At 38.3% G+C, this 17,584-nt stretch overlaps 2 protein-coding genes across 3 annotated transcripts; one reads left to right on the forward strand and one right to left on the reverse strand.

Annotated features, from left to right (window-relative positions):
- Positions 1-607: 607 nt before the first annotated feature.
- On the forward strand, positions 608-7,093 carry zgc:162144 (RD3 domain-containing protein). The gene is made up of 3 exons (XM_058060146.1): positions 608-766; positions 2,334-2,641; positions 5,018-7,093. Exons 2-3 carry the CDS (start codon positions 2,334-2,336, stop codon positions 5,397-5,399), a joined length of 690 nt encoding a protein of 229 aa, XP_057916129.1. The 5' UTR covers positions 608-766; the 3' UTR covers positions 5,400-7,093.
- A 302-nt stretch (positions 7,094-7,395) lies between these two features.
- Positions 7,396-16,426, reverse strand: stx5a (syntaxin 5A). Of its 2 annotated transcripts, XM_058060061.1 has the most exons (12): positions 16,268-16,426; positions 15,677-15,812; positions 14,363-14,433; positions 14,226-14,281; positions 13,726-13,796; positions 13,510-13,626; positions 13,335-13,391; positions 12,251-12,332; positions 10,788-10,874; positions 10,504-10,607; positions 9,146-9,267; positions 7,396-8,717 (listed from the first exon to the last, which is right to left on the reverse strand). In XM_058060061.1, exons 2-12 carry the CDS (start codon positions 15,737-15,739, stop codon positions 8,558-8,560), a joined length of 990 nt encoding a protein of 329 aa, XP_057916044.1. In that variant the 5' UTR covers positions 15,740-15,812; positions 16,268-16,426; the 3' UTR covers positions 7,396-8,557. The 2 variants fall into 2 exon arrangements, with proteins under 2 accessions (XP_057916044.1, XP_057916055.1); XM_058060072.1 differs by lacking the exon at positions 10,788-10,874 and having other exon boundaries at positions 16,268-16,425.
- Between the last annotated feature and the right edge of the window lie 1,158 nt (positions 16,427-17,584).

Below are 17,584 nucleotides of genomic sequence, written 5' to 3' on the forward strand. Positions count from 1 at the left end.
AAATTGTACAATTATGAAAAAAAACTATTATTATTACGAGGATAAAGTCATATATTTATGAAATTATTCTACAAATAAAATGTTGTAATACTACGAAAAAAAAGTCGTAATTTTACAATTAAAAAAAAAGTCACGAGGAAGGAAGGAAACGTTCCTCCTGCTTCAGATTATTTGCTATTATTTATAACATGGCAGCAAAACAGAGCAGGTTAGCATGGCTAGCCCTTCTCCCGCATTTGTGGCGCTCTCATAATATTCTCATAAAAGTATTTTTTTTACTTTATTCTCAAAATTTTTAAGTATTTTTTTCTCAACGTGGCCTTAGTACACCATTATAGACATGGTTAGTTTTAGCTCTTTGTGTATCTTTAGAACGCACAGGAAAAATAAAGACATGTGTTCATGCGTCACAAGGATTTATGGATGATGGGCGGCAAAATTCCCAAAAAAGTTAGCTTTTCCTTGAAGGTACCAAATATGGTTCCTTGTCCTACAAAGCTGCAGACATACGGTCATCATTTTTCATAAATGATGGCTAATAAAACTTCTAATATCATACCCTGGTGTGCCTCATCAGCTTTTCTCGTCATCCACTCTCGGGACAGGATTATATCCATTCCCAATCCGGAATTCTCTCACACACACATACGTCGGGACCACATGACAGGCAGCGGCGCCGCCCGAGGAGCTTCTTTTTTGCTCATGGAGGTCTGCAAGACGTTTGGCTGCTAGCAACTGATTGATATCTACAGTAGGTGAAGGCAAGGTAAGATGTCATATTTAATATTTAATATAGAACATTCATATTCCATATAAGGCATTCATGCATCCAAATGTTCCGGTGACATCTTTGCATGAAACAAAAGGCGATGCTAGCATTTCATTTCCTTGAGTACGGTTAAAAACGGCAATAATAGCGATAATTATCGACCCGATAGCGGCATAAAAATGACATATTAATTGATATCGGTATCAGATTTTTTTTTGCCCCAATCATGAAAAGCGATATTAAAAAATGACATGTCATGTGACACATATCGCTATCGGTTGATATCGGTATCGGAAATTGCGAGTTGGACAAATATCGGCCAAAAAAAAAAAAAAGCCAATCCCAAATTTTAATGTTATCAATTTAATCGTGGTCGGCGGCACGGTGGTCGAGTGGTTAGCGCGCAGACCTCACAGCTAAGACACCAGGGTTCAATTCCACCCTCGGCATGTTCTCCCCTCCCACATTCCAAAAACATGCTAGGTTAATTAGCCACTCCAAATTGTCCATAGGTATGAATGTGAGTGTGATTGGTTGTTTGTCTATATTTGTCTATATTACTAATATATTCTATATTACTATATATTACTACTATAATTATCTAATATAATTAAAGTGTATTATTATTATTATTATTATTCATTTTAATTTTTACAATCAGTAACTGTTACATTTGTTCACTTCCTGCTTTCCTAATATCATTTAAGGTTTTTTAAATTAATTTTAAAAAATTAATTTTAATTTTTACAATCAGTAACTGTTACATTTGTTCACTTTCTACTTTCCTAATATAATTAAGTTTTTTTAATTATTATTATTTTTTTAATTTTAATTTTTACAATCAGTAACTGTTACATTTGTTCACTTCCTGCTTTCCTAATATCATTTAAGGTTTTTTTTAAATTAATTTAAAAAAAATAATTTTAATTTTTACAATCAGTAACTGTTACATTTGTTCACTTCCTGCTTTCCTAATATAATTAAGTTTTTTTATTTCTTTTTTTTATTTTAATTTTTACAATCAGTAACTGTTACATTTGTTCACTTCCTGCTTTCCTAATATCATTTAAGGTTTTTAATTAATTTTAAAAAATTAATTTTCATTTTTACAATCAGTAACTGTTACATTTGTTCACTTCCTGCTTTCCTAATATAACTAAGTTTTTTTTATTATTATTATTATTTTAATTTTAATTTTTACAATCAGTAACTGTTACATTTGTTCACTTCCTGCTTTCCTAATATAATTAATTTTTTTTTTAATTATTATTATTATTTTTTATTTTAATTTTTACAATCAGTAACTGTTACATTTGTTCACTCGCCCGAAAGACAGCTGGGATAGGCTCCAGCACCCCCCTGCGACCTTGTTGCTAGGCAGATTTCAAAAGCAGCTCCATCGTAATTGGCTCATTATGACAACCTCACGTTATAGGTTGTCATCTACAAGCCAGGTTTGTTTAAAGCAGGGGTGCAAATCCGGGTACCCGCGGTTTAAATGGCAAACACAGAGCTCTGTATTAAATATAAAATACAAAGTAGCCCCAAAACGGATGTTTTGCAGATGTTCCCGTGGTCGGCCGTGTTCTCCCTGGAACCCAAAGTAGCGGGCCAGCGTACCAGCGAGGAGCTGGTCACCAACACCCTGATGCTGGAGTTGGGCGCCATGGTGAAGCGAACCGAACGCATCCGCCTGGAACAGGCCACGGAGGGCCGCCGCCGCCGGCGAGGTTCCTCCACCGTGGCGGACTACACCTGGCTGGCCAACACGCAGAACCCGCAGCCGTACCAGCTGACCCCCAACGACCTGCTGGAGCTGCAGGGGCTCTGCGCCAAGATCCCCCCCGCCCAGTGCGGGCCTGTCATCGTCAGGTGAGACCACCCTAGTGCCAGCCAAAGACCTGCCGCAGAAACATCTTGTCAAAGATCTTCTATGAGACAGGAAACCTCTGCTGGTTTTAAGGACTTACGGCAAAAAATGCTAGTCAAAGATCCCAAATATGACAGGATTGCAGAGCGCACTGCAAAAAAGCTTGTCAAAGATCTTATATGTGACAGGAGCACTCTGCTGTTTTTAAAGACCTGCTGTAAAAATGTTTGCCAAAGATCCTCTATATGACAGAAAAATGCCAAAGATCCTCTACATAACAGAGACATTACTGTTTTTAAGAGCTACTACAAATATTCTAGTCAAAGATCCTCTATATGGACAGAAACATTACTGTTTTTCAGAGATACTACAAGGATTCTAGTCAAAGATCCTCTATATGACAGAATAACGCCAGTCAAAGATCCTCTATATGACGGAAACATTACTGTTTTTCAGAGCTACTACAAAAATTCTAGTCAAAGATCCTCTATACAACAGAAACCTGACTGTTTTTAAGAGCTACTACAAAGATTCAAGTCAAAGATCCTCTATATGACAGAGTAACGCCAGTCAAAGATTCTCTATATAACAGAAACATTACTGTTTTTAAGAGGTACAACAAAGATTCTAGTCAAAGATCCTCTATACAACAGAAACCTGACTGTTTTTAAGAGCTACTACAAAAATTCTAGTCAAAGATCCTCTATATGACAGAAAAACGCCAGTCAAAGATCTTCTCTAATACAGAAACATTACTGTTTTTAAGAGTGACTACAAAGATTCTAGTCAAAGATCCTCTAAATAACAGAAACATTACTGTTTTTCAGAGATACTACAAGGATTCTAGTCAAAGATCCTCTATATGACAGAAAAACGCCAGTCAAAGATCCTCTACATAACAGAAACATTACTGTTTTTAAAAGCTACTACAAAGATTCTAGTCAAAGATCCTCTATATAACAGAAACATTACTGTTTTTAAGAGCTACGACAAATATTCTAGTCAAAGATCCTCTATATAACAGTAACATTACTGTTTTTAAGAGCGACTACAAATATTCTAGTCAAAGATCCTCTAAATAACAGAAACATTACTGTTTTTCAGAGATACTACAAGGATTTAAATTCTAGTCAAAGATCCTCTATAAAGCAGAAAAAAATACTGTTTTTAAAAGCTACTACAAAGATTCTAGTCAAAGATCGTCTATATGATAGAAAAACGCCAGTCAAAGATCCTCTATATAACAGAAACTTGACTGTTTTTAAGAGCGACTACAAAGATTCTAGTCAAAGATCCTCCATATGGCAGACACAACTGTTTTGAAGAGCTACTACAAATATTCTAGTCAAAGATCCTCTATATGACAGAAAAACGCCAGTTAAAGATCCTCTATACAACAGAAACATTACTGTTTTTAAGAGTTACTACAAAAATTCGAGTCAAAGATCCTCTATATGACAGAAAAACGCCAGTCAAAGATCGTCTATATAACAGAAACATTATTGTTTTTAAGAGCTACTACAAAGATTCTAGTCAAAGATCCTCTATATGACAGAAACATTACTGTTTTTAGGAGCTGCTACAAAAATTCTAGTCAAAGATCCTCTATGACAGAAAAACGCCAGTCAAAGATCCTCTATACAACAGAAACATTACTGTTTTTAAGAGTTACTACAAAAATTCTAGTCAAAGATCCTCTATATGACAGAAAAACGCCAGTCAAAGATCCTCTATATAACAGAAACATGACTGTTTTTAAGAGGTACTACAAAAATTCTAGTCAAAGATCCTCCATATGGCAGAAACATTGCTGTTTTTAAGAGCTACGACAAATATACTAGTCAAAGATCCTCTGTATGACAGAAAAACGCCAGTCAAAGATCCTCTATATAACAGAAACATTACTGTTTTTAAGAGCTACTACAAAGATTCTAGTCAAAGATCCTCTATATAACAGAAACATTACTCTTTTTAAGAGCTACGACAAATATTCTACTCAAAGATCCTCTCTATGACAGAAAAACGCCAGTCAAAGATCCTCTATACAACAGAAACATGACTGTTTTTAAGAGTTACTACAAAAATTCTAGTCAAAGATCCTCTATACAACAGAAACATTACTGTTTTTAAGAGTTACTACAAAAATTCTAGTCAAAGATCCTCTATATAACAGAAACATTACTGTTTTTCAGAGATACTACAAGGATTCTAGTCAAAGATCCTCTATATGACAGAAAAATGCCAGTCAAAGATCCTCTATATAACAGAAAGAGGAGTGCGTTGCTGTCTTTTTGCACAAACTGAAAGCCGCGTGTCCTCGGGCTACCTTCTAAGAATCCGTCTTTGGGAATGTTGTACGTCATCTGACACTCCGGCAGGTTCAGGAAGCTGGTGTCCCAGATGGAGCCCGAGGTCTACGAGGTTCCCCGTCTGTTCCGCACGGTGCTGCGGGACTGCCTGGAGGAGCTGACCTCGGGAGAAGACGACGAGCAGACGCCTCGCGGCGCCCTGATCAAGCAGCAGCGCAGCAAGAGCCTCTCCTTCATCACATTCCGCACCAGATTCCGAACGGGATACTTCTTCAAGGGGAGCGGCCTGAGGGGATCCAGGGGGAACCTGCAGCAGCAGGTGGATTGGTCGGACGAGGAGGAGGAGGATGAAGGAGAGGACGAGGAGGAGGCCATTAAGGCCAGATCTAGGAAGGGAAGGAGCCGCAGCATGCCGGAGATTACGCCTTTGGAGCAAAGCGCCCAAGGCTGATGATGATGATGATGTACAGGAAGTGTAGGTCACAGAAGTGTAAATATATGCTACAAAAAATATTTTGTAAAATTTTATTTTGTAAAACATTGCTCCCGCACTCTATCGCTGTTTATCAGGAAATACTGACTTAATAAATGGTATATGGCGCCATTATTAGTCCAATAAAATGTATATTTAAGCAAAGATTACGTATTATTTGCCCAAATTAAGCATTTTGTGTTGTAAATGAACAAAACTACAAATAAAGTTTTATTGAACTGTAGTCTACCGGCCACTAGGTGTCACTAGTAACACGGTCCGGACTTCTTCGCCAGAAACTTCTTCATTCATTCATTTTCTACCGCTTATATTATTTTATATTTATTCATTTCGCAATATACACCTTAATAATGTATTAATAATAATAGTTATCATCACTATTGTGAGCATACTTGAGCGCTAAATCCCCGACTTCACTTCCTGTTCACGCGTCCGGAAGACATTCATTGAAACACACAAATGGCTTATTTTCTTTTACTCATATTGGGTAATAAGAGTGACTATTAAATTATTAATAATGGTAAACTCCAGCGTATAAAGTCATAAAAAGTTTTTATGTGATCTTACTACGTGAATATAAACATATTTTCTGTCTCTCATTTATAACGTTAATTAGTTCCACGACAGCGTTAAATGCATTTCCGGTATCCATGTCCCAATGTTAATAATGGAATATTTTCGTAGTTAAGAGCATAGAAAACCTGTTTATGACTTTGTAAATAGGGTTGCTAACATTATTACAGCCATGTAGACATGAAACAACACATCTATAGTTACTTTACAGTCCTATTATTCATTGTTTACGCTACATTGCAACGGCCGCTAGCTAGCTAGCCAGTTAGCTTCGAAGCTTTATGTACCTAGTGTTAAGGTTAATGTAAGCTAATATCTCAAATGTTTTGTGTTATTATTGCCACCTGGTGTCCAAAATACTACATACTGTATATTTGTATTTACGTGTGAGTAAAAATAGACCACGCCTCCTATTATTCATTGTTTACACTACATTGCAACGGCTGCTAGCTAGCTAGCCAGTTAGCTTCGAAGCTTTATGTACCTAGTGTTAATGTTAATGTAAGCTAATATCTCAAATGTTTTATGTTATTATCGCCACCTGGTGTCCAAAATACTACATACTGTATATTTGTATTTACATGTGTGAGTAATAATAGACCACGCCTCCTATTATTCATTGTTTACACTACATCGCAACGGCCGCTAGCTTGCTAGCCAGTTTGCTTCGATGCTTTATGTATGTACCTAATGTTTTAGATGGTATGGTTGACTTCATACAGTGCTAAGGTAATGTAAGGTAAGCTAATATCTCAAATGTGTTTGTCATTACCGCTACCTGGTGTCCAAAATACTACATACTGTATATTTGTATTTACATGTGTGAGTAAAAATAGACCACGCCTCCTATTATTCATTGTTTACACTACATTGCAAAGGCCGCTAGCTAGCTAGCCAGTTAGCTTCGATGCTTTATGTATGTACCTAATGTGGTAGATGGTATGGTTGACTTCATATAGTGTTAAGGTAATGTAAGGTAAGCTAATATCTCAAATGTGTTTGTCATTACCGCTACCTGGTGTCCAAAATACTACATACTGTATATTTGTATTTACATGTGTGAGTAATAATAGACCACGCCTCCTATTATTCATTGTTTACACTACATCGCAACGGCCGCTAGCTTGCTAGCCAGTTAGCTTAGAAGCTTTATGTACGTACCTGATGTGGTAGATGGTATGGTTGACTTCATATAGTGTTAAGGTAATGTAAGGTAAGCTAATATCCTAAATGTTTTGTGTCGTTACTGCCACCTGGTGTCCAAAATACTACATACTACATATTTACGTTTGACTAATAATAGATTAATCTACAGCTACAATGTATTAATTTAAAATTTTTAAAAAATTTTAAAAAACATGATAAACGATGGGTTAGTGTATAAAGTGTAATGAAAAAGCAAGCTTTGTTTTATTATTGTCAACATTTCAGCTTCTTTTTACATTTTTGTTTACACAAACATTGGCCCCCGGGCTGCACTTTGGACACCCCTAGCTTATGCGATGCCTTTTTTTGTGCTACCGATTCAACAAAAAGGCTTTTCCGAATACATAATATAGATGTGAGGAGTCATCCTGAGCGTACGTGAATGCGATAAACGATAGAATCTATTTTGGTACGTGATCTAATTATATCACTAATCCTCTTATCGCACAACACAATCCCACAATGCCGGGCACCCTATTATTGTTTTATTCGTTTGCATTTTCCGATCAAATACACCGTTATCACTATTTGCACTTTGTACATCCAAAGTAAGGCAGTCAGCTAAAAAAAAAAAAAAGTAAGTGGAAGAATGTGTTATTTCTTCTTAAAAATTGGTCATTTAAATAACATCCTGTACATGAGCTTAAGAGAGGAGTCGGTGTGTGACATCCGAAAATAGAAACCTCCAGGGTCGATTAGGTTGCCTTCAAAACCCCTTCATAAGCGCTGATGTCAAACATGAAATTTTTTTTTTTTTTTTTTTTGAAGATTGGAATCTCCCGGGATCACAACGTCCATACGCGTTCATTCCAAAAGCTCTCGTTGTTGCATAAGCGGTTTTTCCACACAAGGACCAGCTGGGGGGGGGGGCTTCTGTCGGCAAAGTTCTCCCGTTCTGGGTCTGCTTGTGCTTGGTTGTGTTGTGTCAGCTGTGCCGCTGCTCCTTTTATGCATTTGGCAAATAAACAAATATATCTAAAAATATTTCACATTGTCACCGGAGGCTTGCGGGAGGAGAAAAAAATTCCAAAAAAAAAAAGGAGCATCATCTCAGAAGCGACGCAGTTTGGCAAAGTCGTATACGGAAAGTAAATTAAAAAAAAAAAAAGTTTGCAGAATCAAACCGTTGATTTAAAGCCGTATGGATTAAATGTTGATGAATAATTGGTCAAAGTACAAGTCGTTCTATTCACGCAGGAGAAAAGCGTTCCTTTAAGATAACTTCCTTTGGATAAAGTTCTCCGTACGAAAGTTTGTATCCAAAGCTCGTGTGTCCTTCAAAAGCGAGTCCAGCTTCAGCTTCTCTTCCCATCATGCAATGCGGCCGCCGCTCTTCTTCAAGCGAGGAAGACGACAAAAATGATGAAGAAGACGACGAGTACGAGAAAGATCTTGATCATGAGCCAGCGATTGGACGACACGGACTGGAAGTATTTGAGGATCTCCGAGTGGGCGGCTTCCACGTTGAGCTGCGTGTCCTCCACGTTGGAGTCGATCCTGCCGAGGGAAGGCCAAGGGTTTATTTGGCGAGACTTTTTTTTTTTTCAAACCGACAACCTTCTGCTTCTCAAGACCAATGTAGCAAATGGAGGATCCACCTGGCATAGCCCGGAAAGGTGTACTGTATTCGGGCACACGCTCCGAGCGGTGTATTTTCTTTTCAAACACTGCGGTCCTGGCGTTTCCGGGGGCTGATAAGGGGTTCTGTTGCTGGATGGGGTCCCCCCCACCCCCCCTCATGTGAAGTGTCTTCCTCCGGGAGTGGATGTTTGTTTACAAGTGAGCCGAAGAGAAAAGGAGCACTTGATTTGCTCACCTCATCTTGACTTTTTTTTTAATTTAACGTTATCAGATTTATCGGTATGACGTCATAGTTCCCTCGTATCAGCCCGCTAATTACCGTCTATACAAAAAAATGGACTAACCTTTGGATGGTCTCCTCCTGCTCTTTGACCATGTGTGCCAGCTGCTGGAATATGGAGCCCAGTTCCACGATGGTGCTTTCGATGTTCTGCATAGTGTCCGCCCGGCTCTGGATGTACGAGTCCTGTGACAGCAAGACACAAGAGGAATTTGCCATTAATGTTTTTTAAGAGCGACTACAAAGATTCTGGTCAAAGATCCTCTATATATCAGAAAAACGCCAGTGAAAGATCCTCTACATAACAGAAACATTACTGTTTTTCAGAGCTACGACAAATACTAGTTACTGTTTTTAAGAGTTACTACAAAGATTCTAGTCAAAGATCCTCTATATGACAGAAAAACGCTAGTCAAAGATCCTCTATATAACAGAAATATTACTGTTTTAAGAGCTACCTACTATAAAGATTCTAGTCAAAGATCCTCTATGTGGCAGAAACACTACTGTTTTTAAGAGTGACGACAAAGATTCTAGTCAAAGATCCTCAAAATGACAGAAATCATTACTGTTTTTACGAGCTACTACAACAATTATAGTCAAAGATCCTCTACATGACAGAAAAATGCCAGTCAAAGATCCTCTATATGGCAGAAACATTACTGTTTTTAAGAGCTACGACAAAGATTCTAGTCAAAGATCCTCTATATGGCAGAAACCATTACTGTTTTTAAGAGCTACTACAACAAATATTCTAGTTAAAGATCCTCTCTATGACAGAAAAACGCCAGTCAAAGATCATCTATATAACAGAAACATTACTGTTTTTAAGAGCTACTACAAATATTCTAGTCAAAGATCCTCCATATGGCAGACACATGACTGTATTGAAGAGCTACCACAAAAATTCTAGTCAAAGATCCTCTATATGACAGAAACATTACTGTTTTTAGGAGCTACTACAAAAATTCTAGTCAGAGATCCTCTGTATGACAGAAAAACGCCAGTCAAAGATCCTCTATACAACAGAAACATTACTGTTTTTAAGAGTTACTACAAAATTCTAGTCAAAGATCCTCTACATGACAGAAAAACGCCAGTCAAAGATCCTCTATATGGCAGAAACATTACTGTTTTTAAGAGCTATGTACTACGAGGATTCTAGTCAAAGATCCTCTATATGACAGAAACATTACTGTTTTTAAGAGCTATGTACTACGAGGATTCTAGTCAAAGATCCTCTATATGACAGAAACATTACTGTTTTTAAGAGCTACTACAAAGGTTGCCGGAAAGAAAAATGCACAGGATTCCCAAAGCCTCCCGGTCTAGCCAGTAGCATAGCTTTGTAGTCTTGGGAGCATAAATGTGGACCTTGGAGACCGTGCAGAGACGGTAAAGTCGGGTACCGTCGCTACCAACCTGCTCATCGATAAGCTGGAGCTGCAAGGGATTGGCGTGCGAGTCCATGTCGATGGCCACGTCGCCCAGACTCCTGGACTCGTCCTGCATCAGGACCGAACTCTCTGAGGGGACAAAAAGACAAAAAAAAAGTAGAAAAGTAGACAACAGCTCAGATGCTAACAAGTCCTCAAATGGTAGAGATGAGGAAAGCAGGAAAGAAGGGCTGGGCTTGTTATTATTATTATTATTATTATTCTTATTAATTATACACGCTGAGAGAGTCAAGCGGTCCAGGGAAATACCTTTTACATTTGAGGTTGTAAAGCCCTGGTAGTCATTGCGCGGCTCGCGAGCTGCATGCGGCTCCTGGGCCCCTTTTTTGCGGCTCCCTAAAATATTTTGTCATTTTTGCGTTACAGAGGACCAAATACATGGGGAAGAGTCATTCACATGGATTTTTATTGACTGGAATTATTCTTTTTTTAAAAGCAGTCTTTTCACAGCAGCTGGGGTTTGTTATTTGTTGACATTTGTACTAATAAAATAATAATAAAAGGCTCGTGTTAACATGCTGACATGACTGAATGAAGCCATGACAGGAGGCCTCGTTAAGGCGTGTTCACTCTGATGCTTAATCACGCCGGAAAACCGTGTGTGGGATGCTCGGGTGTTTCCGTCTGGGTTAACCCTCCTCTTGTGTTAGGGTCGGCATCGACCCGTTTTACATTTTAATGCATAAAAAAAAAAAAAATCACATAAAATTTGTTTATTGCATTAAAGGCTTTTTTGACTTGGTCAGGAAACTCTATTTCAACAAAATAAAACCGCAAAAATAATTTTTTTACTACATTTTAAAATGGTCTGGTTGAAATTATCACCACTGTATTGTTAGGGTCAGTTTGGACCCGGTTATAATAATATGACTTTTAAGCAGGGGTCTCAAACACGCGGCCCGCGGGCCACATGTGGACATGTGCAAGTTTGATATGGATGCTGTATGGTATCATGTACCCAGAAAAAAAATATTACGTTTGATTAATGTTCATGTTAAAATGTTAAATAACTGTTAATAGTTATCCTCCCTGTCCGTGTGGAAGTGGTAAGTTTTGGCTTTTTACGTTTAAAAGGAAATAACTTGGAGGCTACCGTTTAGGTCGCTAGCTCTCTTGTTTGCGAGTTAGCATGCGTCTCAAGACACATTGCAGTTGCGCAATATGTTATAAAAAGAGTATAAATGAGAACATAAATAAAACTAATTGATTTAAGAGATATGTTCTATAGCCCCCAGTAATAGCCAGGTAACAAAAGAACCTTCAATTTATTGATATGATTCTTTTGAGGTTCATTTTTACCATTTTTGGAAATTAAAATGGAGGGGTATAGTGACAAAAAATGGCCTCCATGCCCACACCAAAAGTATTAAAAGCAACATTTTCATGGATGAGGAAGCCTAAGAAGGTAACCAGGACATGAGAAGCTAGTGTATTTTTATAGCTGATTTAATACATGGGTCAAAACCGACCCGTTAGCATAATAGATGATAGCAGAAAGCTAACACAAGAGGAAGGTTAAAAAGGCGGCTTGTGTGGCGCAATCAAATATACATTTCGGTGGGAATTGGATTGTGAGGCGCTGATTTGAACCGCCACACGGAGTGAACACGCCCTCAGCGGGAGCTATACAACAAAAAAAGTGCCGTCCTTAGCCCCAGCGCCACCACTTTACTGTGAGAAAAGCAAGCCAAATTAGCAGTGTGTGGACTTACTGAAGTTATTGGCCATCAGAGGGGAGGAGGCAGAAGGGGGTTGGGAGAACTGCTCCCTCCTGCTGCGCTGCTGCTTCAGATTCTGCATACGGAGACGAGAAACACGACGGGAACGCCGCATGATTCCAAAACCACAACTGCACCATTACGGTCAATTCCAGACTGGGATTTTTAGACATGAGGTTGTATGACATTCCCAAAAAACAGGCACAACAATGGACCTTCAGCGATACGATGGAGTCATGCGTTTGTGATCCGATTACTCTTTTGAATGAATATTGTTTTGGAAGCCAGATCTGGATGTCATACAACTTCATGTCAGTGTCCCTTTAAACGCTGATGTGGCTAAAAGAACTACAGTTCCCATCATGCTCAAGAGTGCAAATACAGGAAGTAGTGATGTGGACGCTAATGTCACATATATCACACCCACGTTACCATATGGACACAAGTGGTCTACGGACTTAGTGATGTCATGCTAGGTTTAGCATGCTAACTTTAGCATCGCTAACACCAGCATAGTTGCTTTTATATCTATTTTCATATGAAGAGTAGAAACCTATGTAAACACATGTTTTAGCATGTTATTGCTAGCATGCTACTATTGCTACTATACTACTATTTTTTATATTTTAGCAGGCTAACATCGTTGGAGCATTTTTAGCCATCTTAACATTGGCAGACACTTAGTGATGTCATGCTAGGTTTAGCATGCTAACTTTAGCATCGCTAACACTAGCATAGTTGCTTTTTTTTCTATTTTCATGAGTACAAACCTAAACACAGGTGTTAGCATGTTATTGCTAGCATGCTAAATTTAACATGGCAGCATTTTTTTTGACATTTTCCACACTTAGCTCAACCATGCTGGCTTGCATGTTAATGTTAGCATTGTTAGCATACTAATGTTGCATTGTAGCGTTTTTCGACATTTTCACAGGTAGAGACTTATAGAAACAGATAGCGCTATCATTCGAGCGGTCTACGGACAAGTGTGGCTTATTAAATGTACAAAATTGTTATTCTTATGAAATTTGGGGTGTGCTGCTTATATTCAGGGAGTGAAATTTGAAGCGTGACTCACCTCTGTTCTGACTTCCAGGACTGACTTGAAGTCATTGGACATCGAGGCCAGTTTGGACTAGGGAATAAAATTAATGTATGTGATTAATTATGGCAACACGTCTCCAAATAAAAAATAAAAAATACTTGGCTAAAATTAGGTCTGAAACTGAAGCGTGTGTGTGGGGGGTCTTTACCTGCAAGGACACCACTATCGTGTTGGAGTGGGTCTGGATGTGTTTGCCACCCGGAGCGCCACGCGACCTGATCAGGTCTTGCAGCTGTGCTATCTGTTTGTTTAGGCTGTTTATGTCCTATACAAAAATGTACAAACAACAAACATTTTAGCGTTTCATCGCTATTTTTTTTTTTTTTTTTAATAAGTTGTTCATGATTCGGCGATAATGACTCACTTGTTTAATGATATACGTCAACTCCTCAATCTCCACAGCCTTGTCGTCAAATAGAGATTTTCTTTTGGCCACTACAAACAACAGCAGCATAAAAAAGGAATCAGCACACCAGGAAGTACTAGAGTGTATATTCTATATACGCAGTGGTACCTCGGTTAACATCCGCCCTGGTTAGCACATTTTTTTGGTTTACGTCCGGTTTGAGTAAAGTGTATGGTGAAGGGCGTTACAGCCTTAAAGTATATGTAATGATGGTAAACAAATACAGTTGGCTACATTTATTTTTGCATCATTTTCTGCATGTAAAACTAAAATTATTGTCTGTAAAATATGTTTTGTGTTAACATTTTTGGGTGTCTGGAATGGATTTATCAGATTTACATTATGTTCTATGGGAAATTTTGGTTAGAGTCCGCTTTGCTTTTAGTCGGACCTTCCGGAACAGATTAATGACATTAACCAAGGTACCATACATTATTATATATACAATTTTAGCTTACAGATTGTGAGCTTTTCCAGCTTGGCAAATGTATTGCTGAGGTCCTTTCCGATTCTCCTGCGAGGAAAACATACAATGAAAAGTTTTGTTTGTGTCAATGTTGGTGGGCGATGTGATGAAAATCTTGGGTGGACTTACTTGGCCATGACCGTAAAGTCACTGCGCTGCCTGAGAGCGCTGAGAGCTGGTTTGCTGGGCTGCACTCCATTCTAGTAAACAATGGAAGTAAAGAAGATATGTAATACATTGTAATCCTAACCACAAACCAAAAATTACTTTATTAATATTTTACTTTAATAGATACTAATGCGTCAATGACTGCCGTTTAACGCAAATAACCACTACGGGCTAAACATTTGTATTAGTATTATTATTAACAGTATTATCAGCGACAATGCGTATGATTGGTATTAACTTTTTTTATCCATACTTACTCTTCTCCTTATGTATTTTTGCTATTGTTGAGTAATAATAACATAATAATATGACTTCATTCTCATAATATTCATTCATTCATTTTCTACCGCTTATCCTAACGAGGGTCACGGAGGTGATGGAGCCTATCCCAGCTGTCTTCAGGCGAGAGGCGGAGTCCACTCTGGACTGGTGACCCAGCCAATCACAGGGCACATATAGACAAACAACCATTCACACTCACATTCATACCTATGGACAATTTGGAGTGGCTAATTAACCTAGCATGTTTTTGGAATGTTGGAGGAAACCCACGCATGCACGGGAAGAACATGGTAACTACACACAGAGATGGTCGAGGGTGGGATTGAACTCGGGGTCTCCTAGCTTTGAGGTCTGCGCGCTAACGTTTTTCTCGGAAAAAAATCTTGATTATTTTTTTTCTCAATGTGGATCTATGGTCCTATATTCCGCCTATAAAGAAAAAAATTCCAAAAAGCACCACTAAGGCTACGCATTGTTATTATTCTTATACGCCAATATTCGTTTAGCTAGCTACTAGCTGGCTAGCAACTAGCTTCACCACACACTCGTTCCCAATGCCTCATAAAAGCTTGTTGGAAGTGTTTTAATAGCGAGTTTTAATTTTTATTAGTTAATTTTAATTTTGTTTTAATTATCAAGACATTCTAACTTTCACCCCAACCTAATTTAAATAAAACTGTAACGTTATTCTTTGATTTGTTTATCATAATATTCAATTTTTTTTATTTTTTGGGGGTCCTGGGATCTGTGGATTGCGTTCACGCGTGACAAAAAGAAGCATGCTAACAGAGCAAACGGACCAAAGTTTGTTTTGACGAGTTTGAACGCACCATAATGCAAAACAAACGGGATCACTGTGTTATAACACCAAAGATGGAAAAACAAGTAAACAAGCAACTAAAACCAGCACTTACAGCGAACCATAAATGTTCTTATGCAGTAATTTAATTATTAATATTGTCAAATAAAGTCAAAGACAAGAACCCGGCCCACCTGTCTGCCTTGGAGCGATTTACAGGCCGACTGGAACTCGATGGTCCGGTCACGGCAAGTCATCCTGTCGCCGGTCAACGGTCACCAGCCCACACTTGGAACTGCAACGCCGTCGTCGTCGTCGTGTGGAGTGGATCTGGTAAAGACGAAGTAGTATTGGGAGCCACATTTCTATCCATTCAGCCCGTCAATTAAAGACGTGTCAATGCGTCATGGTGTCGGAGTGACTCACAGATGACGTGAAAGCTGATTACCGATGCTAACTGAAGCTAGCTGTTCGACTACTAGCTAGCAAAAAGGCCAGTCTGGGATAAACTAAATTGTTGCTAATCGTACTGTAATCGTGACAATAAACAACACTTTAACTGGTTGCTTTGTATTGTTGATGGGAATATGACATTATATGTCATTCTCTCCGGAAGGCCGTCGATTCAACCTCACAGCTGACCGGCTAAGGCTAACGTTAGCCACAGAAAGCTAGCTAGTCTTTCCAGACGGTTTCTTTCGCTTTCCATGCCCGAATTCCATCAAATAAACCACCCTAATCTTAAATAACACACACAAACCAAACGTGACTCGATTCAGACTTACTTGTGAATAAATTACACCATTTTCAGAGGGCCTTCTGTGAAAAGGTGGGAAAAATACACTACCCGAGTTAAAGTTCCGATCCGGGGCATTTCCGGTTTTGACGTCACTGCCACGTTTGCTGAAAACGACAGTAAATTAATGCAGGTGCGACTTCTCACCGCTAGAGGCCGCCACATCTCCAGAAAGTATCATATAATACACCCGCATTAGTACAGATGATTCGGTTATGTATAGAGATATGATATAGAGATTATGTAAGAGAGATATGAACCTGGTGGGCTCTCTGATCTGGTATCTGGTACCAGCATCCCCTGTCTGACATGAGCAAACATGCACAGACCACAAAAATACCCTCACCTTAAAAAAATAACAAATTCTTAGACCCCCCCCCCCATCAAGCAAGCTATCAACATACACAACAACATTTTGTACTGCTACAATTTTGTAACATTTTTGTAACAAATATAATTTTTGTCAATCTGGAATAGAATAAAAATACAAAAAATAATTTCAAAAAAGTAAACATTAATTGAGGAACAATTACTGAGGGAAAAAGTTGTTATTTCCACCTTTTGGTAGCTAGTCAAAATGAACAACTCCTGGTATATTATGCTACCATGCTACATGCTAGCAGTTAGCATTGCTATCACTAACATGGTAGTATTTTTTTGCAATTTTAGTGAGTATTAAAACACCAACTTAGCGCTACCATGTTTGGTGTTGCATGTTAACATTAGCATATTAACATGCTATTTTTAGCCTTTTTATATTTTATATTTTTGATATTTTTATATTTTTGATAGCATGCTAACAACATTGTAGCATTTTTAGCCATTTTTGTAGTCTTAACATTGGCAGACACTTAGCGATGTCATGCTAGGTTTATCTATTTTCATGAGTACAAACCTAAACACAGGTGTTAGCATGTTATTGCTAGCATGCTAAATTTAACATGGCAGCATTTTTTGACATTTTCTTAAGTATTCCACACGCAGACACTCAGCTCAGCCATGCTGGCTTGCATGTTAATGTTAGCATTGTTAGCATACTAATGTTGCATTGTAGTGTTTTTGACATTTTAAACAAGTAGAGACTTACAGAAACACATAGTGTTATCATTCTAACGTGTAGCATGCTAATGCTAGCATTGCTAGCATGCTAACATTGTTCTAGCATTTTTTGCAATTTTTATAGTTTTAACATTGGCAGACTCTTAGCGATGGCATGCTAGGTTTAACATACTAACTTTAGCATCGCTAACACTTTTTATCTATTTTCATATAGTAGAAACCTATGTAAACACAGGTGTTAGCATGT

Source organism: Doryrhamphus excisus, chromosome 2, assembly GCF_030265055.1.
Source record: "Doryrhamphus excisus isolate RoL2022-K1 chromosome 2, RoL_Dexc_1.0, whole genome shotgun sequence".
Taxonomy (NCBI): Eukaryota; Metazoa; Chordata; class Actinopteri; order Syngnathiformes; family Syngnathidae; genus Doryrhamphus; species Doryrhamphus excisus.